The following is a 26,519-nucleotide window of genomic DNA, read 5'->3' as shown; positions in this document are numbered from 1 at the left end:
ACATAGTAAATGGAACCTCATAAAAGAATCTATGCACAGAGTGGATGCCCCTGGAATTTTGGAAAGGATGACACAGCTGGGGTGTATTGTCAGGAGGTCATATTTTGTTCAAAGTCCATTGTCCTTAGTCCACATACCTCATAAGGTATTGTCTTATATTTTACCTACGATAGATGTTAAACGTAATACTGCATAACATTACAATATGTTTGAATGTATTGAATGATTTAATGCAGTGGTTCTCAAACCTCTCAATGAAGTACCCCCTGCCCTGCACATTTTGTATGTCTCCCTAATCAGACACACCCAATTTAGTTCTTGCAGTCTCTACTAACGAGCTGATGAGTGGAATCAGGTGTGTTAGATAAGGGAGAAATACAAAAGGTGCAGGGCAGGGGGCCTCCAGGATAGGTTTGGGAAGCACTGATTTAATGTATTCCATTTATTCTTTTTTTGGTATAGATCATGTACTTGGAACCAGCAACAAACAACCATTCAAGCACCACCTTATAATTATTTCTCCAGTCTGTTCAAAAGTATGGCTAGCATTCAAGGTAGGAGAAAATAGTTTTTCTGCTCCTCACTTCCTTGTATTTAGTTAAAACACTCATCCGTCCCTCGGGTCATTTTTACCCAAAACTGATTTTCAAAAAAATTCTAAAAATTGTTTTTAACGTACCGGTCCAAGATTTCTTTACTTTTGTCACACTTGCACTGGGAATACACACACAGACACACACACAAACAAAACTGAGTGGGTTCAGAAGTTTAAATGGGTGCAATAAAAAAGTAACAAAGGTGTCCCTTGCGGGTCATTTTGACCCACATAGGAATGAATGGAATTTTCGAGAAAATTATTATTTTTTATATATATATATATATATATATATATATATATATATATATATATATATATATATATATATATATACAAAATCTGAGACCATACAGTAAATAGATTTATACCCAAACGAAGGGCTGAAACTCTTTTAGATGTTACTCCATGCTTGTTTTTTGGATTTTGTATCAATCACAAACAAAAGAAAGTACAATTAAGTGAAGAGGGCAGATATTTGAACATGGGCATTGGTGCAAAATTCAGTAATCTTGAGCTCCTCACAGAGTGTTTTAAAGGTAGGAATAAAGTCCTCTTTCTCCATAACAACTGAGTTCCTCTGTGTTTCTCGCTTGTCTACGTTGACTATGCTGATAATTTTTGACTCATTGTCCATGGCTGTGTATGTGTAATATTGTGCACATAATACGGCACTGTCCTTCCTAGTATTTCCTACAAATGTAGATGACAATGAATAAAAATAAATGGGTAAACACATGCATGATATGTCCTACCTATATATTCTATGGAAAAACACAGAAAAGCAAGCAGTACCGACTGACAATGTGTCACAAAAGTGTTAGCAGTGATAACACTTTCATTATTTTTACTCACTTATGTGTGGAACTGTTTGTTTGTTTTGTGTGTGTGTCTCCAACTTACCCAATACTACAAAAGGTCCTTTTGACTGTAATTGGCAGATGATTTCAGCTCTCTTTGAAAGCCAGAAAGTCTACAAAGTAAGTGTTCTGTATCTTGAAGAAAGAGGTCCTTCCTACCATGCCCATTCTCACGAACTTGAAGAGGAGTGATATTTTGGCATAGTTATTGCCTGACAGTACTATGTTAGTGGCTAACATGAAGTCCCCGACTAGTATGCCATGTGTGAAAGTTGGCTGTGAACACCATTTCCAAACAGTATGACCTGAAGAACATATCTGAAGTAAACAAAAGATCAAAACGGTATCAACAGTACATTACATAACGTGTATGACACACTCTCTACTATCCCTACAAGACATGTAACAAAGGTTTTTGAATAATAAATACTTACCCATTCAAAGATAGTGGCTGTGTCCCTGGATGTCACACTAATTTCAAAAGGTCAAGAAGCCTCACACTGTTACTTGCTGTTAATATCATAAGCGTTACACTGTGTCACAGGTAAATGAATGTTGACAGACACTGTCGTTTTAAAATAGAACTGCCCTGAGCGAGTTCACAGCGAGTTGTGCACAGTCTGCCATTGCTGCACTGACAAGAATATCTCCCAAGCGTTTTAGGTGTTCTGTAGCTGGATGTATGAATCCACATAGCTCTCTCCATTTACTCCTGAATCTGAGCCGCTGAAGACAATGTGGATTAATTTTGCTTTTGAAGAAAACGCTCCCTCAACTCTACCGAAATACGTTTATGTCTGCGCAAATCATTTTACACTGGACTGCTTTGTGAATGAGGGTCAGTATAAAGCAGGTTTTGCACAAAAGTTGCACCTGAAGGATGGAGCAGTGCCAACTGTTCGTGAACCAGCTACACCTCCAGAAGAAGTGTCACGTGTTTGTTTTCCAAATTGCATTTCTAAAAGAGCTCCTTGTCACTTTGTAAGGCTAATGTTGCTAAAGCTGTGTAATTCATAAAGTGAATTTTTAAGATATTTTGGATGAAAACCGGTAGGCTTGAGACTGTCCCATAGACTGCCAAGTAAGTAACACTGTCAAGGTCCAGGAAAGTATGAAAAGCATTGTCAGAATTGTCTATCTGCCATCAGTGATTCAACCGTAATGTTATGAAGCGACAAGACTACTTTTTGTACACGAAGAAAACAAAAATAATGAATTTATTCAATAATTCCTCTCCTATGTGTCTCTCCAAATCTTTGTGTACAAAAAGTATTGTCATCGCTTCATAACGTTACGGTTGAATCACTGATGGCAGATGGACTATTCTGATGAAGCTTTTCATACTTTCCTGGACCTTGACACTGTTATTTACTTGGCAGTATATGGGACAGTCTCAATTTGTGTTGTAGTCTTGTCCAGTGTTGTGGAATCGAAGTACACTCCCCATCAACTGCTCTTCAGTCCAAGTCAAGACCGAGTCCAAATGAGAGAAAAAAAAGGATCCTCTTTAAGACCACATACTTAACTAATGTATGTGATGCAAGAGACATCATATTTCCTATTCTAAGAAAATAATTTTACATTATTATTTGTAATGATCAAAAAACATGTGCAAAGTAACAGCTCTGTAGGACAGGGGTCTCCAAACTAGATCCCGGAGGGCCAGTGCCATGCAGAGTTTAGCTACAGCTGGCCTTAACACTATCTGGATGTTTTTCTAGTGTGTCAAGTAAGAGTTTGATTAGCTGGTTCAAGTGTGTTTAATTAGGGTTGGAGCTAAACTCTAAAGGACACCGGCCCTCTAGGACCGAGTTTGGAGCTGTAGGGTCAAATTATTTTTTATGCACTTTATTTACATTTTATTTACTTTATAATGCTGCTGTTACTGACATTATGTCTGAAGTCAAAAATTAAAATGACTGATGCCTTGGCGCAGCGGACACACGCAAAGCTCAGGATATGACAAATGCGCGCAGTTAAGGCTAGAAGGGATACGTTTGGCTCTACTAGGCATGCGCACGTAAATACAGCGAAATTTTTGTCATACTGTACTAGGGCTTGTCGGAAACAATCGACTACTCGAGCATGTATTAACCATAATGCATACAAAGAGTTTGCAGAATTTTAGGATTACAATATTGCGTGGAGCTGTTACTTTCTATGACCTTATCTATGTTGCATGTAAAAATAAAATATGTAATGTAATAATTAGGGGTGTGCCTAAAGCCTAATACCTGGATAATGGCTTCAAAAACGAATAACAGACAAGGAATAATTCTGCCTGAATAATCAGCTGAAGCTGGCACAGTCCGGTGTTTGCTAGATACAGCTGAGTCATGTGATCAGCGCAATATTATACACAGACCTCCGTGCATCTCTCAGAAATCAGAGCTTGGCAGGAGTAATATCACCTATAATAATACATCATACACGTTATATTATTTGTATATATTTAAAAGGCAGTGATTTAAACCTTAGGCTACGATATGAAATGAATGAATGAAACAAGCACAGCGCGCTCACCAATCAAATAGCCGCTTTGCGCGTCTCAGTCTCTCAAAAACCAAACCAGTTCTCTCTCAAGAGTAGGCTAATAATCAGCGTAGATATGGATACATTTTCTACTTGTCCTACATGTTTGCATCTTTATCTTTTTCTGGTTTCGCAGCACACGCACATTTGTTTAATGAAGTTCACTAAACATTAAGACTCGCTTAAAGAGTTCTGCGTAATGAAAATGTGCGCATTGAATGGATTCAGTCGTGTTCAAATGATCACTAAATGTTTGTCATGACATCTCTCTGCTTGCATGATAAATATTATTTTAGAAATTAATAGTTATTTTAGTTTAACACGACATACTTGTTCAGTGATAACTATGAAAAAAAAGATAAAAAGTCTGAACGACGTTGTATCCGAATGCAGATACGAAAAATGTTGTGATTTTTACAGATACAAATACTGGCTGTTACATGAAAATTTAAATATGAAATGTCATAATTATAAAGTTTTGCAAATTGCATAAGGCTATAAATTAATAAGCGTTTATTGATAAAAAAACAAACGATTTAATGTGTTTTCATTTACAATAGCATGAACCACGAGTAGTCGAGTAACTCAAGTATTTTTTTAATAAAAAATCGACTAGTAGAAATCAGTAGTCTTGCAACCCCTATACTGTACAACATTAATAAGTATTTCATTATTGGTAAATTTAAGGCTGTCTAGGTGTAGACATAAATAAAACACAATCTAACAGGTAGAAAATTAAAAATAAGAAACATCTAAACTTTTCAGAACGCAGCAAGTGCGCCGCTGGTCATGCACATCCTTTCCCGTAACAAAATTGAAAGCTAAGCCAAGATGGAGAAACAGGTGATCATAGCTGTACAAGGATAGCCATTTTTAAAATGAATTTATTAGCAGAGCTACTGCAAGGGATTTTTAGTGCTGGAAATCCATTTATTTTTTGCTGAAACTTCTGCGTCTTCATGGAGAGCGGGTCATGGTTGCTCAGCAACAGCAGACGCCACTGGAGTGCAAGCATAGAGCGCAGGCTACAGAGTGCTTTGGAAAAAAGGAGAAAACAGCGCGCCTAGCGTTTTCCACACGTTTTCAGTCGCGACATGCAAATGTGGTTTTGTTTTGAAGGAGAATTTTTTTTTTTTTTTTTTTTTTTTTGCTGGACTCGGTCAAGACCAACGAGAACATTTGGCGAGTCCAATGACCAAGTCCGAGACAAGTCCGAGTGCAAACACCAACGAGTCCGAGACAAGTCCGAGACGATAGAAAAATGTCTCGAGTCCGGACTCGAGTCCAAGTCCGGACTCGAGTAATACAGCCCTAGTCTCAAGCCTACCGATTTTCATGCAAAATATCTTAAATTGTGTTCCGAAGACGAACGAAGCTTTTACGGGTTTGGAACATTATGGGGGTAAGTGATTAATGACGAAATCTTCATTTTGTGGTGGAGTATCCCTCTAAGGTACACAAACTACATAAATTATGTTACTATTATTGTATCACACCATATACCTACCTGTCCAAATGAAATACTGCAACCATGGCGTCATCTCTCAGACCCTTTGACTCCTGTAGTTGTCTCCAGTGTGGGAAAAGCAACACCAATATTAATTAGGGTTTTCGCTCTGTTTTGATCTACTCTTTTTTTTTTTTTTTTTTTCACAGAAGCCATTTCTAGTACTGTCTTTCTTTTTGTGGATACTTTGACAAGGCCACTTGACATTGGTTGATGTGAAGGAAGATCAAGTGGTTGTTGTTTGCCTGCTGCTCTCGCTCTGTCTGCACAGCGTACGTGAACGCACTGATGACGTATTGATTGGACAAACATTTCTTGGTCCTACGTCTTCCACAGAATATATAAATACATATAAATACATTTAGACCACTTAACTTAATGATTACTATTGGAATGTGAAGAGACTTTCAACCAGCATAACAAAAAAAGTTTTTGAAGCAATTACAACTTTGAACTTATTACAATTGTGTCTTCTGTCTTGATGATCCAAGGCTGTATTAGCCATCTAAAAAAAACAATTTTTCAGATAAATCAGTTGACCAGCTCCCTCCAGTTTGTGAATGTCAAATTGTTGAACAGCCCTGTGAGAAGCATTCCCATATTGCCAAATTAATAGTCCTTGACTGGTGTTCTGAACTGAGTGAGGTGGGATTGGTCATCTGATATAATCATAACTGCACCTTGAGGGACGTTTGACCCAAAAATCACAATGTCTGTGGTGATGTGAGTCTCCTTTACTATATAGGACTTCCAGGAGATATCCCTGTGTATATCTGCATATTCCATGCGTTTTCATGCATGACATCTAGGGCTGTGAATCTTTGGATAGACCGCAAATCTATCCGATTCAAGAACGATACAGTTAGATTAAATTCAAAATACAAAATTCTGTTAATGATTCAATTCTACATTCTTTAAGTGTATTTACAGGATTATTTAAATGCTTCCCCTAAATTCTTTAAATGCTTAGTCAGGGGGCAAATTACACAGCAGTCTTTATGGTTAGAGAACCACAGGTTACAGGGAAATAAACAAAACAACACTTTTGTTCATTGTTAGATGCTAGTTTAATGATGCTATGGCATGACATTGCATGTGTAATTTATGTAAGCCAAGATTTTAAAAAAAGAGCTTTAAAAGTATTATTTATAGGCTAACCATTTGTCACACCAGGGGCATAGCCATCATTTCAGAAGTGACAGAAATGTCAAATACAATAATAATAGTACATACATAAAATTATTATAATTTTTTTTTTTTTTTACAAGGAATCTTTTCTTATCTCTTTGAATTTGCTATAAGAAATTAAATACACTGCCGGACAGTTATCAATCATTTGTAATATATAATTTTTTCCTAATGGCAATTTTATGATTGTTTTATATACTAAAACAAATATTTTAATTTAATATATTTTATATTTTAAAATAAACCAGAAAGTAATCCAACAATTATATATAGGCAACAAACAGGTATCCAGAGTATACGAAGGGGTTTCGGGTTTGCTTGAGGCTATTTATGTTTGGCCTTGGCTTAAATAGTCCAAACCCCGCCCCTTTTGGGCCATACCATACTATTCACATGTAAGCATAACATTTAACATACTACTTGATATCGATTTTAATCAATCAATAATAATCCATTTCTCACTCTATATAATAATAAACACAATCCATTAACACATAATACATTGTAAGGGAAACAGGTCAATTTAGCTCAAAGGGAATCATTTAAGATTTTAAAGGGAATTTGAACAGAATCACTGTTTCACGGCTGATCACTGAAACGGCCAGCGATTCACTGAACGAGCCGCATGACATCAAATCTGCGCTGGATATTAATATCCAAAGTATAGTGACAACACTATTAATTAGCACAGTAACAAGATCGGCAGTTTAAGACATTAACTTGTAAGCACAAAGCACAAGATACTTCTCTTTTCAATATGAAAAAGGCTTTATTAGATACATCTAAGACATATAAACTAATCTAACACATAAGCACACGCACTCACACATTCACACAAGTTGCAGGAAGATAGAAAGTTAGGAAAGAATGAGTTTAAGAGGATGAAAATGTGAAATCCCAAGTTTACAGCTATACGTGAAATTGCATAGACATGAACAACCATCAATCACTTAATTAACCCTCGCACTGAGTTCTTCAATGAGGTTAAAATTATATTAGATAACACCAGTACAGATGTGAGTCTGGAGGTTACTTGCGTTGCCTGTTTAACGGGGTTCCCTTTGTTGTCGCTGAAAAGGGGGTTTCCCGAAGTTGCTGATTGGCTGGAAGTTCAGTAGTCGTTGAAGTGACGTCTTGGGAAGCCCGTGGTTGGGCGATGGCTGACGATGTGGAGTTGTGGGCTGGTCGAAGTTTCAGACGGGCACGCGAGGTCAGACTCGGAAACACGGCGTTACAAAACTTAACTCAGAACACGATTCCTCAAAACGGGAAAAAAAAAGAAACTAAAGTAAAAGAATAGAAGTAAAGTTTGACGAGACTAGGTGGTGTTTCTTCTCATCGTGGCTAAGTAGCAGCAGGCGTGCAGGCCGAAAGCACGCTGGAACGGCGCTCGAAGAACGCTAAAAGTGATGACAAAGCATGACTAAAAGCAGCAGCTAAAAAGCAGGCTAAAAGCCGGCATGACTGATAGCAAAAGCTAAACGAAAGCTAAAAGCTAAAAGCAAAATTTGATGGTGTCCTGAATATTTAAACTGGCATTTTGGCCACACCTCAAATTTTGTCTTGACCAATTAGATATTTTCTTTTCTCGGGGTGTTGCATTGTTTGTCCCACCCATTTATAAATCATATTTTATCTTATCAAGCACGTGGTCCGAATTTTCCCGCTCTTGCAGGGTATAATTTGGACATGATTCCTATAACAAGAATATGATACATTTGACAAATAACTGATGGTCAGAAACATTTCAAGCAAGCAGATTGAAACACATACATACTAAACATGAATATGAATCCTTAAGGTATTCAAGAGTTATTTAAAAAGACATACACAATAAGTGTTTAGAAACATTAAAATCAAATGTGTGGGTTACATAAATGATATGGAGTTAAGCAATGGACTGATATCCATTTAGAAGTCTTTTTTGAGTTCATTTTGGTGCATATATGCATTGGAAGGCATTCTCTGTGCCCTTCTGGGGAGTAAGGATACGTCCTGTGAAGGACCAGAGGGGTTCACAGGTCTCCTTAGGAATTTCAGTCTGGTTCTGCTAGGTGGGGGGAAGTCAATCCAACGATCTTGTTTACTCTCACGGCTTTACATGTGAGGGTCAGACTGTCCATTTCTTCGATTACTTGCCCCAAATTAGACAATCTCTTCTTCGAATTGAAATTGTCAATAATTGTTCTAATGGGTGTTAAGGTTGAAAGCTGTTCTCTGAAAGAGTTGGTTGGTTATCAGACTGTGGTGCTAGAAGTTGATTTACAACATCCTGCCTTTCTGTGGAATTCGGCTCATGTTTCAACCAGGCTCCCGATCGAATCTTTAATTTGTCTGGTTCAGGCCTCATACGCTACAACATTTAACACATTTTAATATTTAAATACACACAGAAACACCTCTTCGCACTAGACAATGGTTTCGCCAGCTTCTGGTCGTGCTGCTCCGGCGCGCCCAAGCCCGTGATATCATTATCGGCCGCCATTTGTTCGTTCGGTTTGGCCAGCGCAGCGTTTCCTGCCGGAAGACAGACTACGCTCACACAAACAAACAACACGGGGTAAAAAATGGCAAGACAAGTGCAGTGTAGGTATATGAAATGACCAGGAAATGGATATGGACAGAGGAGACTGGAGAAATGGGAGAATGTCCATGTGCTATCGGAATCACATTGCACCCGCTCCAAGATAGCGGCAACAATTAGGGATGAACGGTATGGAAAATGAATGAGGAAAGTAGGAGTGCGTGTATGTTTGTGTGTATGTGCCAGTGCTGCTTCCCCAGCAGTGGCAGCTAATGTGACTTTATCACATGCATAAATCTATCCAATCTGTGACAGAATGTCCTTTCTGTAAGTTGGTATTGTATAGAAGATGCTGCCAGATCTCTACTGTAGTGGCATACCATGAGGGTCCCAGGATCCTACCCTTGGCAGGAAAGTAGTGCAGAATCAGAGACAATTTGGCCAGACAATCTGCCCATCTTGTGAATTCCACTGAGGATCCACTGTCTCCTCCATGTACTCATTGTCAGTGCCCTCATCAGAGGAACAAGTAATGTTCAAGGGATCAGACTCCAGCCAAACTTGACTTCATTCTTAGATTCAGATGCATTATGGGTGTTTGCTGTTGTTCCTCTGCTGTCTCTTCATCTTAAAAACATTGCAAACAAGGGATGAAAATCTTCAAACCTTCAAACGCAATTTACTTCTCTTAAACTGTAAACACTCACATTTCTCAGTACACACATACAAACCACACAATTATAGTTCCATCATTTATTCGATTGACCTGCAGTGCGCTATAATACAGAAGCAGAAAACAGGAAAAGAGCAAGTATTTGCAGCATCATTTGGTCAAGTCAACCATCCAGGGGTGCGTTTCCCAAAAGCATCATTAGCTAACTTTAGTGGTAAGTTCCTCTGAACTCTACTGAGCAGGGGTGCGTTTCCCAAAAGCAGCTATGGTCGGAAGTTCCATCATTACCAGTAAAGTTCTCATTCAATTATGTCTGTGCAAACAAGTTGATAATTTTGCCAAATACACAGTTGGTATACCAACTAAGCAAGCCAAATGGTGACACTGGCAAAGAACGCAATGCCATTAGACATATATATATATAGACAGAAACGAAGAATTGGATTGGATTTGGCGGAAAATAGTACAAATTTCAATTTTGAACCCTTGCTAAAAGAGTTACACTTTTTCCTTGCCATTTTCTGACATTTATTACACAATGCTTCCCTGCCATTGAGAAGTTATTCCAGCAATCTGTGTTTTCACTGTTATACAGTAGGGTGCCCTGTTAGGTTGCCTTACAAAATAATACAGAACCTCTGGATCTAAAAGCTGGCTCTCTCATTGTCAGTACAAGATCTGGGCCAGATTGGTTCAACTAAATATTAGTGTGCAATTTTTTTTTTTTTTTGACAGCTAAAGTCTACTCCAGCACATCCGAAAGACTTTTAGTGCGGTTAAAGCCAGGACTCTTTGGTGGCCAGTCTTTGTGGTGGTCGGTCACTGTTTGAGCCTGATTAATCTTGGCATTGTCATCCTAGAGTATGGACATGAGTGTGTCTTCTGACATGCTTGTTTGAGAAATAAAAAGCTACACACTGCATCAGTTAGGGTTTAATGAATAGTTGCCAATCATACTACTTGCCAGACATATTAATCACTACAATGATGTTTCCTGAGAGGAAGGAACAAGACATTGCATCAGTAGCTGATGCTATAAGGATACTCCTTTCTCAGAGAAATACTGAAGACTTATTGTATAATGCAAGGGCTCAACACAGGCCAATAATGTTTAAAAATGCACCTGGACACAGGGTCTCCCGCTATACTAGGGGGACCTAAACAGCCACTGCCTTAGAATCTTTTCACTAAAAGCAAACACAGATAGCAACAGACTTCTGGGCAGATCCATGATCAAGCCACCAGCTCAAGGGACTATAAAGTTTCCATTGTCCGGTGAGGTCTGGTTGGGGAGTTATGGAACGGCTATCTCGGCGATCTCATATCACATTATCTAATTACATTTACATTTATTAACTGCTTATCTCCTGAACTGCAACTTTCTATTCTATTCTATTCAGCGCCAATCCCGCTGTGCAGTCAAATTCACTGGTTAAGGTTAGGGTCAAGTGTGGGGTAGGTTTAGGGGTTAGCATTTTTTGTAGCATAGTGTAGAAAATCAACACATTGACACAACCAATAAAATCTTTAGAATCAGCAGTGGGGTGGAGTTTGCAATGAACTGGATTGGGGGGAAAATTGTGCATGTGTGTCATGTGCCTGTCTGTCAATGGGAGGAAGTCACGCCCTATTTGGGAGCTCCCACCCCAATTTTAAGGTCCATCTCATCTGCAGCAGCAAATGAAGCTATTAACGATGTTATAGATGCTTCTTATTGACAGAAGACTAAGCAAGCTCTTTGTGACATGGTGGCCATAAGAGCAAATTCAAAAGCTATTTGTTGTTTGATCAGATTCATTGTATAATGACAACACATGCTATTTTGTAAACCTCTAGCCAAACTGAAGTACAATGCAGTTTCTTTTCAGAACGATTTTGCAAATTATGATTCTGGTTTTTTTGATAAGATAAATTTATTTCCAACTAAACACATTTAAAATGCCTTTCTACAAAGTGAAACCTTATATGAATGTTAAGATTTCCTTTATGTGTAAGTCTTCTCTCCACTGTGAATTTTTATGTGAACCTCAAGGCTTACATTATTTGTGCAATTCTTTCCACAGTGAGGGTACATGAAAGGCTTCTCTCAGTTATATGCCTCTTAAAGGTGTTTTTTCTGTGGAATTTATTCCACACCCACAACTTAAAAATCAGTTCTCACTTGAGTGAATCTTCATGTGGTGATGAAGAGATACATTTAATCTGAAACTCTTTCCACACTGACCACATACAAATGGCTTCTCTCCAGTGTGAATTCTCACAAGGGAAGTAAGGGTTGATTTGAGTGTAAAACTCCTTCCACAATGAGGGCACGTGTAAGGCTTCTCTCCGGTATGTGTTCTCATGTGGCGTTCAAGACTTCCTTTCCTCATGAAATGTTTTCCACATTGTTGGCAGGTAAAAGGGATCTCTCCAGTGTGAATTCTCATATGGACTTTAAGGCTTCCTTTTTGAGTGAAACTTGTTCCACACTTTTTGCAGGTGAAGGGGATCTCTCCGGTGTGAATTCTCATGTGGACTTTAAGGTTTCCTTTTCTGTTGAAGCTTTTTCCACACTGTTGGCAGGTAAAAGGGATCTCTCCAGTGTGAATTCTCATGTGGACATTGAGGTTTCCATGTTGATCAAATTTCTTTCCACACTGAGGGCATGTGAATGGCTTCTCTCCAGTGTGAATTCTCATGTGGACTTTCAGGCTTACTTTTCGGTTAAAACCTTTTCCACACTCCTGGCAGATGAAATGTTTCTTTTCAGTGTGAATTCTCATGTGGATTTTAAGGTTTCCATGTTGACCGAAACTCTGTCCACACTGTTGGCAGGTGAAATAATTTCCACTTTTTGTCTTTTTAGTTCTTTTTTGAGGGAAACACTTTTTGGTCTGTGTGCAACTAAATTTTTCGCCAGTTTTGAAATCATGATGTTCCTCATGCCGATCTTGCTCTTCTGATTTATTCAGTCCTTGACCATCTTCTTTCTGTGCATTTATGTCTAAAGTGAAAAGAGCCAAATACACATTAACCAAGGTTTAATGGCATAAAGAAAACAGACAAAACCAATAACATTTATGCTTGATCCTATACCCCCTAAGCTACTGAAACCGTTTCCTGCAATCCCAGAATCTCTTCTCAATATTACAGACTCTATGCTTATTTTTATGTCCTCAAAAAGTTTAAAGGATTAGTTCACTTTCAAATTAAAATTTCCTGATAATTTACTCACCCCCATGTCATCCAAGATGTTTATGTATTTCTTTCTTCAGTCAAAAAGAAATTAAGGTTTTTGTTGAAAACATTCCAGGATTTTTCTCAATAGTGAACCTCAACAGACTCCAAAAGGTTGAAGGTCAAATTTACAGTTTCTGTGCAGCTTCAAATGGCTATAAACCATACCAGACAATGAATGAGGGTATTATCTAGCTAAACGATTGGTCATTTAAAAAAAAAAAATTGTTTATGCTTTATAAAAACTTTTCTCTCACTTCTGCCGACTGTCAAAACCGGAAGCCGTTTCGGCAGATGACATAGCATGTATGGGCCGCGCGTGCACCTCTGGGAAATGTAGGAGAAAAGGAAACAACATTTCCTTACTTTAGCAAAGGAAAACCAGTCTCCACTTGGCTTATATCGAAATCCTCCGACATGACCAATTGTTTCACTAAATAAGAAACTTATTCATCACCTGGTATGGTTTATAGCCCTTTGAAGCTGCACTGAAACTGTAATTTTGACCTTCAACCATTTGGAGTCCATGACGTCTACTACATGCTGGAATGTTTTCATCAAAAACATTAATTTCTTTTTGACTGAAGAAAGAAATACATAAACATCTTGGATGACATGGGGGTGAGTAAATTATCAGGAAATATTTATTTGAAAGTGAGCTAATCCTTTAAGCTGTCAGATGTTAAACCCCTTATGAAGAAAACGAAGAAAAAACATAGCTTAACCAAAGGGAAATGGTTAATTGGACACTAATCTCAAACCTGCCATTTTCGTCTAAAATATTAGAAAAAATAGCATCCTTGCACATATGTTCAGTTTTACTAGAGAAAGTTTTTTTTCCAGTTTATAGTGATTTCAGATCTCTCTACAGTATAAACAATATTTTCTATAAATAATTTGTGAAATTGTGTAATTATATTGGCATTTGTGGACAAGCATTAGCACAGATTAGATCCTATCTATCCAACAAGTAGTAGTACTTTTGTTTGACAAGGCACCTCTTATTTAAATAAAGTATGGAGTGCCACAGGGCTCAGTATTAGGTCCTCTATTCTTTCTCAATAGGGCATTCAGGGAACATCTGGGTGCAAAAACTCTATAGTTCAGTGTTTCTGTCAGCTTTCTGTAGCTGTCTGATTTTCCTTGAAAGCAACTTAGTGCATAGAAGAGCTGTACTGATCAGTGTGACAGATTGATCTGATTTATTAATAGGGATTCATCAATATGCTGATTAAAGACTGGTGGGATAGATTAGGTACAGGATGGTTTTGTAACTACCTCCTTCACATCTGTAGCATTTACATTGTTCCAACACATAACTCATGTTTGGTCTCACCTGGTAGCATATGAACTAAATATAATTTTTGTGGACTCTACTGAAATATCTTAATGTATAACCTAGAAAGTATTTTTGAAAAAAGTAAGGTTGTTCAATTTATTATTCTTTTTTTTTTTGACTTCCACCATAGGAGTCAATGTAACTGACTTATCAACTCCATTTACTTTACAGCAAAACGGGGTCAGGAATGATACAAGATTGCAGTTGGTTTTACACACTTATTTTTTTTTCTTGACATGTAGCCTTAAATTTCCCTTAATAAAAAAACACACTTTTAGTCCAAATTAGTCTAATTTAGCAATGACACTACCTTGAAATGATGAGTACCTATCAACAATGTTGCCAATACCTAATTTTACAGAGGGAAAAGTTATGAGAAACAACCGTGGTTAAATATCATTTCAGAATTAAACAAAAAAGAAAAAAGGAATTCCTTAATGAATTCATGTCATTATAACGGTTGAGTGATGACACTTACACCAAAACATTCATGTGCACTGTGCACGTCTAATTTAATAGGTACACAATACATACAAAAATACATACAATATTGTATATTTATTGGTTTGTTTATTCTCTATGTGAGTTTTTAATGATTTAAGATTAGGTTAATGACTATGAATACAAATAGGTTAAACATGGAAAAGCAAATGTATATTTATTGCATTAATATAACATAAATTAAGCAACAAAGCTGCCATGTATAATTAGAAACTTAAGTCAACAAGGATAGTAGATTCCTGTGCTGGAGAGTAGACTCCTGTGCTCAAATTTTTTCAACTGATTCCCCGACACTGTTTGCGGCGGGCACTTGCCAATGGTGAATGAACCAAGAAATATTTCAATATATCCAAACAATATTTGCAGTGTTTTAATAAAAAATTTATTTTCATTATCAGACATCGCCTCACTCCCAGAAGGTCCGAGAGTCTCCCACATACTGCTAGTGGATCTCTGACACCTGCAAATTGCAAATAATATCCCGAAAATAGAACATGCAGGAGAGAGAGAGAGAGAGAGAGAGAGAGAGAGAGAGAGAGAGAGAGAGAGAGGCTCTTATTCCAAGGTACTAAGCCTTTCACTGGTAAATTTAACTAGCTGACCCCCCAAAGTGAGGTTTTTTTTTTTAAAATTGACATTTATTTTAGAATGTTTTCCCTTATTGTTTCCATGGCGATGTGTCATGCTAGTCACGTGACACACATAGCCACAAAAACACTGTTTGACAGATGTATTGCTTTTTTTTTAGTTTTTCCTTTTTTATTCAAAATATTTACACACTTGCTTACCATCTTATAAATTATCTGATATTCTGGTTCACAAATACATGTAAATGAGTGTATTTTGTCATTTAAAAACCTTTATAATGATCTTGATCTTTATCTGTAATGCAAGACAGGTGCCGCCATGATCAGAGAGTCCTGTTAGTCGGATTTACAGCACGTGAATTCATAAATTTCACACAAAATACGGTAAGTGGCCGGTTAACTAGAAAAATAGGGTGAATTTTATAGTTACTTGCACTTTAAAAAAACTTACATTTTATAGATACATACATAACAAACTCTAAATGTTTTGTTTTACTAGTACTTAAGGGGACCACCCAAGTATGTCCTGAAAAGTGAAGCCAAAATATTTCGATCATCCCCAGGTGGCTGGACACAGTATAGGTCATGTAATCTATTTGGACGTGTGACAAACTAAATAATCAAATTATGCTTTAAATAAATTTCTTCCAAAGATGGTTTCTGTCCTTTTAGGTAGTTATTACCATGCTGATGTATGTTCAAGCATTCATTTTTCGAAGAAGTTTAGTTAGTTACTTAATGCTATAAAAATGGGGTGTGGTGTCATGGTTGTAATCTTGCGATTGGGTCTCCGGAATATTGGGCGGGACTGTGATACCGTGGCTCCAACTCATGATCGCTACTGTGCAGACTCTGGCGGCAAATAACATAATTTTTTAAGATAACAGCCACCATAATGAGATGGTTAGGCTTCACTTTTCCATAGTGAAATGAATTGGAAATGTGTCATCCATCTTTTTTACAGTCTATGGGACCACCGTGTGCTGTTTAAGTATTCCATTGAATGAACCAGTGAGCGGGAAAGAAAGCAAATGACAAGGACAAGGGAGGACAGCTAACTTAGTGCTAACTTTTCAGTGGTCAAACACCAAATATGAATCACTTTGCAAACAGATGATACTTTCTTTAAGAGAAATGTCTGAAGAATAAATAATGTTGAAACTAGAAATGTAGCTTGTTTCCATCTATCTAAACAATTGCATATAACATACCAGTCTGAATGCCATAAATGGGGAAAATTTGGGGAGGTCATGGCCTAATGGTTAGAGAGTTTGACTCCTAACCCTAAGGTTGTGGGTTTGAGTCTCGGCCTGGCAATACCACGACTGAGGTGCCCTTGAGCAAGGCACTGAACCCCCAACTGCTCCCCGGGCGCCGCAGCATAAATGGCTGCCCACTGCTCCGGGTGTGTGTTCAGGGTGTGTGTGCGTTCACTGCTTTGTGTGTGCACTCTGGATGGGTTAAATGCAGTGCACGAATTCTGAGTATGGGTCACCATACTTGGCTGTATGTTGTGTCACTTTCACTTTTTTTAATGTTCTTTTTAGCAACATCACATGACCCCTTTAATCTAAACTCTAATTTATGTTAATGCAGAGAATATGATTAACTGCTTTTTAAAAAAGTTGACAGCCATAAAATATAGTATTAATCTGCGTTCTTATTAAAATCAGTCTGTATGTAGGTGTGCTAAACGCTGACCAGAAACTCCTGACAGGTTCGTACACATTTTTACCAATAAATTTCCATGAATTTTTCATGACTTTAGAGACAATATTCAAGACCTACTGTTCCATTATTTTACAATAAGAATTAAAATCTGTTCAAATTATCATAGAATATGTTAACTAAAATTAATGACTATTAATGCTATTGTTTGCATTCTTGTTTTAATAAGTACAAGCTGCATCTGCACCAGACGTTACTCCACACAGAGAACACATCACATCACTGAATATTATCATTTAACTCGATTAAAATCAGGACCTGAATTTCATTTTGAAAACTTTTCTCTTTTGCAACTGTTTACATTTGCTTAAGAAAAAAACAAACAGTGCTTATGAGGATACTTGCCAGGATGGTTAATTGGAATTAATTTTATAATTCAATAACTTATGTTTGTTTAATGTGTGTTCTCTTGTTTGTATTCACATTTTTGTGGCACCTTTATTTTTGCACTTTACTATACTGTAACGTTACACCTTCATATTGTAAATAAAACAAAGCAAAGAATAAGAAGTGTCATATCATTTATTATACAACATAGCATTATACATCATTTAGTTATCCACGACAAACAATGCCATTCAGCCATGGTACAATTCCTTGCGGAGATTGAAAGAATGCCACCATGACAGGTAGCTTGGATCGAGTGCATGCAACAGATGACCATTCTCTGAAACAACTCCTCGCCATTCCCCTGCCTGAGGTACACCTGATGCATCGGTGTCAGCAAAATTAGCAGGGATGTATCGGTTTGCAGGTGTGTTTACTTTATCTGTGTAGGTGAGAAAGTTGTGGAGCATGGCACAGGTCTTCACAACATCAACAGCTTTGTCCGGCTGAAATTCCAGAGCTCGTCCGAGAATTCTCCATCTTGCCACCAAAATTCCAAAGCTGTTTTCAAACACACGTCTGGTTCTGGAGTGCCTGCAGTTGTATGTCTGCTTTTCCAGCGTCATGTTTGGGTCACCTAAATTAAAGCAAATACACAATTATTGCTGGGATTGCTACAAATGTTTATCATAATATATGAATCCATGGCAAGCAAAAACGTATAACAGATATGTCTTGAAATGAAATACAACATACCTTGAAAGGGGCGCTGAGGTTATTTAGTAGTGGAAAAGCAGCATCACCAACAATCACATGAGGGAGTGTGACAGTAGTCCCAGGGAGACTGGCTGGCGGAGGCAGGTTCAGTTTCTGCTCGAGCATCATGGAACCAAATTTGCTCTTTTTAAAGATGCCACCATTGCTTTTTCGCCCGTATCCTCCCACATCAACCATAGTGAATCTGTATCTGGCATCGCAGGTAGCCAAGAGGACAATAGAGTGTGCACCCTTGTAGATAAAAAAGTCGCTACCAGCTGAAGGGGGGGTGCCATGATGTTAACATATTTTCCTTCTGTGCTGCCGACACAGTTCGGAAAGTTCCACAAGCGGCAAAAATCAGTTGCGATAGCTTCCCATTGCACTACATTACAGCAAGGGAGGAACTCTGGCTGTAGGGCTTTCCAAAGTGCTTTACAGATCTCTGAAACAATCGAGGACACTGTGCACGGTGCAAGTTTGTAGCTAGTTGCTACAGTCTGTTGGTTAGCACCTGAAGCTAACATACGAAGGGTCACTGCCAGTCTTTGCCGAAGATCGATCGGCATACAATGGGTACACTGATGCGAAATAAAAGGCTGTAAACGACGAACCAAATCATTGAATCGACTTGCAGACATGTGAAAGTATCAGAAATGCATCTGTTCATCTATCTCCTGCATTTGTCGAACAAGCATGACAAATTCTCCCTCCTGTTGTCTTGTTTGGTGCAATGGTTCCGGTGTTGTCTCCTTTTTAGTCGTTTTAAATAAATAATATGTTCTTCGATATTTAACCACTCAAGCTGCAAAAGAAGTCGCTTTCTCTTTCCCGCCAAAACTGCTGCTGTGATAAAAACTTTTTCTTCGGCTTTTGCCTTGATACTGTGGGTTACACCTTCAACAGCGACGCATAAGTATAAATGAAAACCTACGCACATCCTTATGCGTAGAGGGTAAAGCGTATGTCCGACGCAGAAGTATAAATCAGCCTTTAAGGCAATGTGTTATATTTTTATTTTGTTTTTTCTTTTGTTAGGGAATTTAGTCTTTTCTGTTAGGAGCTAGCTTGGTGTTTTTGTTGTTTTGGCCTTTGCTTACCATCTGAAGTTGTGCTTTCACTTGTGGTTCTGTAGATAAATGTATAAAAGATCTTTGATTGTCGATTTCAGTTTATGTTGCGGCCTTACACTAGACAGGGTCGTAACACCTTCATTTTAAAGTCAAAAGCTCCAGGAATTAGTAAAACTAAGCGATATACAGACCTTTGGGGGCTGGGAGGGTTGAGTTGTGGAGAGGGAGTATACAGTTTACTGTTTTACCGTTTACAGTGTACTTTTTTTTACTGTTTACCTTAACTGTTTACCGTAACCGTTTAGTTAATTTTTACTATTTAGTTTTTTTTTATGCTATTTAAAATAAGAAAAAAAATTAATTAAAACTCCAGTAGATTTCTGCATAGGACTGGGCGATATGAGAAAAAAATCATATCTCTGTATTTTTTGGCTGATTTGTTGTATATGGTAGCCTATATATCTCGGTATTTTGTATTTGGATTAAACAGTGAATAATGTAAGCATGTAGGCAAATATTATGTGCAAAAAAGGGGTAAAATCACATTACATTGTAACATTGCAATCTAAAAACAAAATCTAAACAGCTTGGGCGAGCCGCTTTGAACTGAAACTATAAACTATAGGCTACTAGGAGTGAAATAAAATACAGAATTTATTTAAATGAAAAAAAAAAAAACGCTCTTATTGGTTGACCTCTACATCTTTTTCTGTTGCTTGTTTTGAATACTGCACGTGGACAGGGGCGTCACTAGATTTTTGCGTAGTTTAGAGTGACAAATCGTTTCAGCGTACTTTGAGGTCAAAATGCGTACAGGTTGGCAGGTCTGGATATAGCGCAATCCCGCATCGAAATTCAGGACCCGATTAAATATAATTCTATTATACAGAGATTTGTGAAATAGATTTCCATGACTTTACTAGAACTTTGCTTTTTTAAAATTCCATGACTGTTCCAGGTTTTTCATGACCGTACGAACTCTGTCATGGGCTGTAATAAGTAGAACACAAAGTAGTTGTGCAGGTAGTCCATTAGGTTTTTATGCTCATTAATATGTTTTTGACCCCCTGATTTTTTTTTTTTTTTTTTTTTTTTTACTTCCAGGAGTAAAAGGCAAACAGGTGTTTTAATTCAGTCCACCACTCTTCAAAAATATAATTCATTTCTGTAGAGGTCACTATTTTATTAAGGATCAAATGACTTAAGCTGAACTCAAATCAGTGAGTTCAGCTTTGGGAACAGAAACCAACCTGTTTGTTCCTCGTTATCTTCATGTTTGACTCTGAATGTTTCTTCAATCTTCATGTCTTCACTCTCCTCTTTAATAAACACCATCTTTATAATAATGAGTCACGTGGCTCTTTGCCTCCACCAGGAGATTTTCTGTGCATTCGGACAATTTGTCATGTTTAAGATGAGAATTATTAACAGAAAGAAAAAAAAAAACTCTGAAAAAAAGCTCCTTAGTTCAGTAGTCAGTGCACAGTAAAAGTTAATGGCCTGATTAGACCAAAACACTCAAAAATAGCATAACAAATTAATAAAAGAATACAAATCACTTCACTTCATATCTGTGCTTTATACTTAATTGTTTAATAAATTTAATAGATTAAATTAAGTTAAATATAAATATTTAAATTTGGTTTGTAAAAGTTGTCATACTTGTGTTTGTGTTTATGTCGTGATTCCATCTGTTCTAGTCAGTGAATCATTTTATGAAGCAATTGATTCAAATCATTTAACGTGTCAAAAAGCTCCGTTTCTCCATAACTTCTTGCCGGTGAATACACTGCGAATGCTGTTCACGATTAACAGAAGCACGATATGAGGAGCGAAATGAGACGCACCTTTTCTTTTCCTCACACAAAATAAAACAAAAATAAATGAATAAACGTTTATTAATGCTATATAAAGCATTACAATTTAATAATAATTTATTTTACACCGCTTGTAAAAACTCCTAAATTAGACTGAGTGTTTTGTTTACCTTACTTCAGCCTCATCAAATATGCAGGAGCGCGGCGCCGCCGTGTGACGTCATATCGCCAGACCAAAATAAAAGTCCTGTCCACACATTGTCGTTTCAAATCACAATACATAGAAATATAAGAAATACAGTATATATCAGGCTATTCATAAAAAAAAGTTGGTTATGCAGTTATTTCACAACTATGTTTATTATTATTTATAACTATTTATTATACAGCTCAGAAAAAAGACCATTAATTGTGGGCAAGACATGCTAGTCACATGCTAATCATGCTAGAAACATGCTAGCAACATGCTATTTTTTTTTAATGGATGGACACTTTATTTCACTTTTGGACTGATGCATGCAACCCGCTGAGTGCCATCAAACAGCTCGAAAGATCAATTTCTTTCTTTCTTTCTATCTTCTTTTTTTCTTTCTTTCTTTCTTTCTTTCTATCTTCTTTTTTTCTTTCTAACTAATCTTTCTTTTTTCTTTCTATTTCTTTCTTTCTATCTTCTTTCCTTCTTACTAATCTTTCTTTTTTCTTTCTAACTAATCTTTAATTTTTCTTTCTTTTTATTTCTTTCTTTCTATCTTTTTTTCTTTCTTTCTAACTAATCTTTCATTTTTCTTTCTTTCTTTTTATTTCTTTCTTTCTTTCTAATGAATCTTTCTTTTTTCTTTCTTTCTAACTAATCTTTCATTTTTATTTCTTTTTGTTTCTTTATATCTTCTTTCCTTCTTTCTTACTAATCTTTCTTTTTTCTTTCTTTCTTACTAATTTTTCTTTTTCTTTCTTTCTAATCTTTTTTTCTTTCTATCTTTTTTCTTTCTTTCTAATGAATCTTTTTTTCTTTCTTTCTAACTAATCTTTCATTTTCTTTCTTTTTTCTTTCTTATCTTTCTTACAATAAATCTTTTTTCTTTCTTTCTTACTAATCTTTTTTTCTTTCTTATTAATATTTCTTTTTCTTTCTTTCTAATCTTTTTTCTTTATTTTCTTTCTTACTAATCTTTCTTTATTTCTTTCTAACTTATCCATCTTTCTTAATCTGTCTTTCTTTTAACTAATCCATCTTTTTTCTAATCTATCTTTTCTAACTAATCCATCTTTCTTTCTAAATAATTTCTTTTTTTCTAACTAATCTTTCTTTTTTTCTAATTAATCGTATCTAGAGCTCTCTCTCTCTTTCTTTCTAACTAATCTAATAAAAAAGCACACATATCCATCCATCTTCAAACTTCTCTCTATCTTCAAACTTTTTCTATCTATCTATCTTCAAACTGTATCTATCCATCTTCAAACTCTATCTATCTATCTCTATCTATCCATCTTTCAACTATTTATATCTTTCTTTTTAATATTTTCTAACTAATCTATCTTTCTTTCAAACTAATTCATCTATCTATATTTCTTTCTTTCTAACTAATCTATATTTCTTTCTAACTAATATATCTATCTTTCCTTCTTTCTTGAAAAGTAATACTTTATATTTTGACCCTAAATTTAGAACTCTATCTCCTCCTAGAGCTTTAACTCTACATACTAGTATTTTTGAACAATGTGATTGTAATTCATATTTCATTACCATGGTTGGTAAAATTTGCCAATTTATTAGACATTGATAGAATATATTTTTATATTTTAAAATTGTATAATTGATCATATTGCATGTAATGGCCAATCAATATTTTATCGCTATAAAATGATCAAGAAAGACAAAATCAAGTTATTATGCTCAAAATATAATTTTATTCAGCTAATGCCTATTTGGATCGCACTTAGTCTGGAACCTCACCCTTAAGCAAGTCAAACTGGAGTAAAAAACTCAGAATTACTCACTCTTGGGATCACTGGAACACACAAGCCTTTCCACCACGTCAAGGTGGCGATCCTTGGAAAGGACATTCAGCTTATGAACACAGGGTCCAGAAGAGTGTTTTTCTGTTGTTCCGGTGCTGATTAGCTGTGTGTAACCTTTATCTTCAAACAAATCGAGACTAGGTTTGTTGCAATGAGAAAGCTGATCTTCATTGAAGTCGCCACAAACGATTAGAGGCCTCAAATCGATTATCTCCAGAGATGTCAAAAGGGCGTTCAAGTGTTGTTTCTGAAGTAAAATTTTAATGTGACTGTAAATTGAGTTTGACACCACTGCACTAAACCAACTGAATGGTGCATCTTTTGGACATTATTTGCCTGATGAATTGCCATTGGTTTTCTGTTTTAAGATGATGATACATGGGGCAACTTTTTGTTGTTGTGGTGGGCACTTTTCCATTGAGATATCCAGAGAGAAATTTGTTGCCCATCTTAATGGAGAAAGTGCCCAAGCAACATTGCTCAAAGTTGCCTGTGTATCATCACCTTTACTCTTTCAATCAATCTTTTCTCTTTCTCTTACCCTCCAGAATGTCAGCGGCAAGTTCGCCATACAGCAGGCCTGCGCCCACCCGGATCACCTGTGTGGACAATCGGACAAACCGTCGGGCTAAATCATACAAGGTGTCCATGGGGACTGATGGAGAGGTCCCCATCAGAGACCTGTCTCTCTGGTGTGGCCAGAAGGTTTTGGAGGTGTCCTTCTGGCGTGATGAGGCCCTGGTCCAGCTCAGCCTGGGGGATCATGTTGAGATTTCGTGCCTCAGGGCGAGTCTCAGACCTTCTCCCAAGCTGAACTCATACAGCTATTCAGCTGTTTAGGTACACAACATTATGCATCATGTAACCTAATTATTCTCCAATTGATCTTTCTGCATCTTCCTACACTCCTGAGTGTCTACCAAGTGGATATACACTTTTTATATATTCATTGGTAATAATTTATGTTGGTAACACTTTAGAATTAGGCACTATTAGTTTAATATTAATGCGTTGACTAAGTTACCTAACAATTAGCAACACATTTGTTACAGTACTTGTCAATCTGTGTTACACATAATGTTAGTTAATAAAATACAACAGTTCCAAAACTTTCAGTTTCATAACGTTTTAATAAATGTAGAAATTAACAAAGATAAATAAATGCTTCAGAATCATTTTTCTTGCTAGATCATGCGGTCAACTAACATTAATAGTGTTCATGTAATGACTCCTGTCTATTGATATATAATGCCTTTGCTGAGACTTCTGTTCATGTTATTACATTTCAGAAGACTATAGCTGAAGCAGTTGAGGTGGAGCTCAACATCATTAGGGTCTCGGATGGAGATGGAGAGACAGTTCTGCTGTCCGACACCTATGAAGAATACACGGTCCCTGCAGCGCTAATGCTCGACATCACTGCTGATGACTTACCAATATAAATTACACTAGCTCACAAAAATAAAATGGTTCAGAGTATTGAACCATTGGGGGAGATGTTGGAGGAAATGTTCCAATCAATTTGACTTTTTTTTGTTTTTAATAGTTACATTTCTGTTAGTTGTTTTATCAGTCATTAATTGTTAATTTTTCTATTAGTTGTTTTATCAGTCATGAATTGTTGTTACATTTTTTTTATTAGTTGTTTTATCAGTCATTAATTGTTAAATTTTTTATTAGTTGTTTTATCAGTCATTAATTGTTACATTTTTTATTAGTTTTATCAGTCATTAATTTTTCACATTTTTATTAGTTGTTTTTTCATTCAGGAATTGTTCCTTTTAACTAATTAGTAATACATAGTAATACAAAAGTGTTTTTTCCATGCTTTCCATAAATGTAAATTAAATAATCATTAACCTAAGTCTGATGCATTTTATCACCTCCCTACCATAAACAAATGCTTAATGTTGCTCTGATCTTAATGCAACCAAGTATGTTAAAAGCATTTGTTTATGGTAGGGAGGTGATAAAATGCATCAGACTTAGGCTAATGATTATTTAATTCTTCATTACTTATACAACCTTTTGTAGAAAATGTTTCTCTTAAAGGTTGTATAAGGAATAAAGAAATAGTTAATTGTATATTTATATAATACTTATATAGAACAGTACACGCACTATTTTTTTAAAAGAATAACAAAGTGTTGTTTTTTTGTTTTAAACATCACACTTAAAATTGACATGACAAACTCCTGGAGGGCCACAGCCCTGCAGAGTTTAGCTTCCACCCTAATTAAAAACATCTGAACAGCTAATCAAGTCTAATCAATATCAGCATTTTATTTTTAAATTTACTAAAAAATAATTGTTTTTGTATTTAATACTAGGCCTACCATTTGTTATTAATAATATTACCACACATTATTATTTAGTTTATTTAATTAAAAAAAACTAAATAAATAGTGTAATAATATTATAATTATTATTAATTCATTTTTATAGTTATATTATATAATATTTAATGGGTCAAGCTATATGCAGTGTGAGGACCAAACCAAATCTGCAGGTTCTCTTATGAGAACCAGGCTGAAAAAATTATGTGCACCCCTGTATATATATATATATATATATAGCCCATGGAGTTAATTTCAGAGTATGGCTTAAATATAAAACAAATGCACATCATTATAGTCGATTATTGCTCATGACATTGTAATAAAGATTGATGTTGATTAAAAGATACATTAAACCTTTTAAGGCCATATCATGTATGCTTGGTATGTCAACAGCCGTTTATGAATTAGGTGATTGCTTTATAAGCATTAGAAAATCAAGACATTGTTATTTTAGTAACATGAAAAACAAAACGATTATAAATAAAATCTTACCTGCTGCAGTTTTTGATGAGAGAATTGGTATCACCAGAGCCCGTGGTATCACTCAGTGTGCAATGAGCATGAACGCGGCATGGCATGAACGCGGTAAACACATGGCACATGAACGCATGGCATGAACGCGGTAAAAACTCCCGCGAATCCGCAGGTTTTTTTTATTCACCAGCCATCTGATTGGGTATTGAGCTCAGTATGCCAGAACACTTTTCATTTATTTGCACATTTCACTTTGATAGAGCTGGTAAGTCCCGCCCATCCGTAAAACCCCACTGGACCTCTAGGTTGAAAAAAGTGAATGTGAGAAAATAATTCTTTTCTGGTCCCGTTTGAATTGTGTCATGAATGTGAACATATGTCGTCTGTGAATTTTTTTTAATATAATTTTTCATGTTACGAGTTTGACAGTATATTGTATGATTCTTTGGCTAGCAGTGGTG

At 36.3% G+C, this 26,519-nt stretch overlaps 1 protein-coding gene and 2 long non-coding RNA genes across 4 annotated transcripts; 1 reads left to right on the top strand and 2 right to left on the bottom strand.

The window, feature by feature from the left end:
- The first annotated feature begins 423 nt into the window (after nucleotides 1-423).
- Nucleotides 424-24,773, top strand: LOC122137063. The gene is made up of 3 exons (XR_006154578.1): nucleotides 424-554; nucleotides 23,794-24,085; nucleotides 24,535-24,773. It is a non-coding gene; the product is annotated as an uncharacterized LOC122137063 (long non-coding RNA).
- LOC122137061 (gastrula zinc finger protein XlCGF8.2DB-like) lies at nucleotides 10,310-21,490 on the bottom strand. Of its 2 annotated transcripts, none has more exons than XM_042722440.1 (3): nucleotides 21,397-21,490; nucleotides 20,660-20,792; nucleotides 10,310-12,865 (listed from the first exon to the last, which is right to left on the bottom strand). In XM_042722440.1, the coding sequence occupies exons 2-3, from the start codon at nucleotides 20,742-20,744 to the stop codon at nucleotides 12,030-12,032; spliced, it is 921 nt and encodes a 306-aa protein (XP_042578374.1). In that variant the 5' UTR covers nucleotides 20,745-20,792; nucleotides 21,397-21,490; the 3' UTR covers nucleotides 10,310-12,029. The 2 variants fall into 2 exon arrangements, with proteins under 2 accessions (XP_042578374.1, XP_042578373.1); XM_042722439.1 differs by lacking the exon at nucleotides 21,397-21,490 and adding an exon at nucleotides 21,072-21,390.
- On the bottom strand, nucleotides 17,758-20,639 carry LOC122137062. The gene is made up of 2 exons (XR_006154577.1): nucleotides 18,337-20,639; nucleotides 17,758-18,217 (listed from the first exon to the last, which is right to left on the bottom strand). It is a non-coding gene; the product is annotated as an uncharacterized LOC122137062 (long non-coding RNA).
- Nucleotides 24,774-26,519: the final 1,746 nt, after the last annotated feature.

The sequence above is a fragment of the Cyprinus carpio genome, chromosome B4, assembly GCF_018340385.1.
Source record: "Cyprinus carpio isolate SPL01 chromosome B4, ASM1834038v1, whole genome shotgun sequence".
Lineage (NCBI taxonomy): Eukaryota > Metazoa > Chordata > Actinopteri > Cypriniformes > Cyprinidae > Cyprinus > Cyprinus carpio.
This window is presented reverse-complemented; position numbering and strand designations above follow the sequence as displayed.

Excerpts from the sequence above, each read along its gene's own strand:
- LOC122137061 (XM_042722440.1), bottom strand. The coding sequence starts at position 20,744 with ATGGTGTTTATTAAAGAGGAGAGTGAAGACATGAAGATTGAAGAAACA. Across the intron at positions 12,866-20,659 it reads AGATAACGAGGAACAAACAG|ACATAAATGCACAGAAAGAA; the intron begins GTTGGTTTCTGT and ends TTTTCACTTTAG.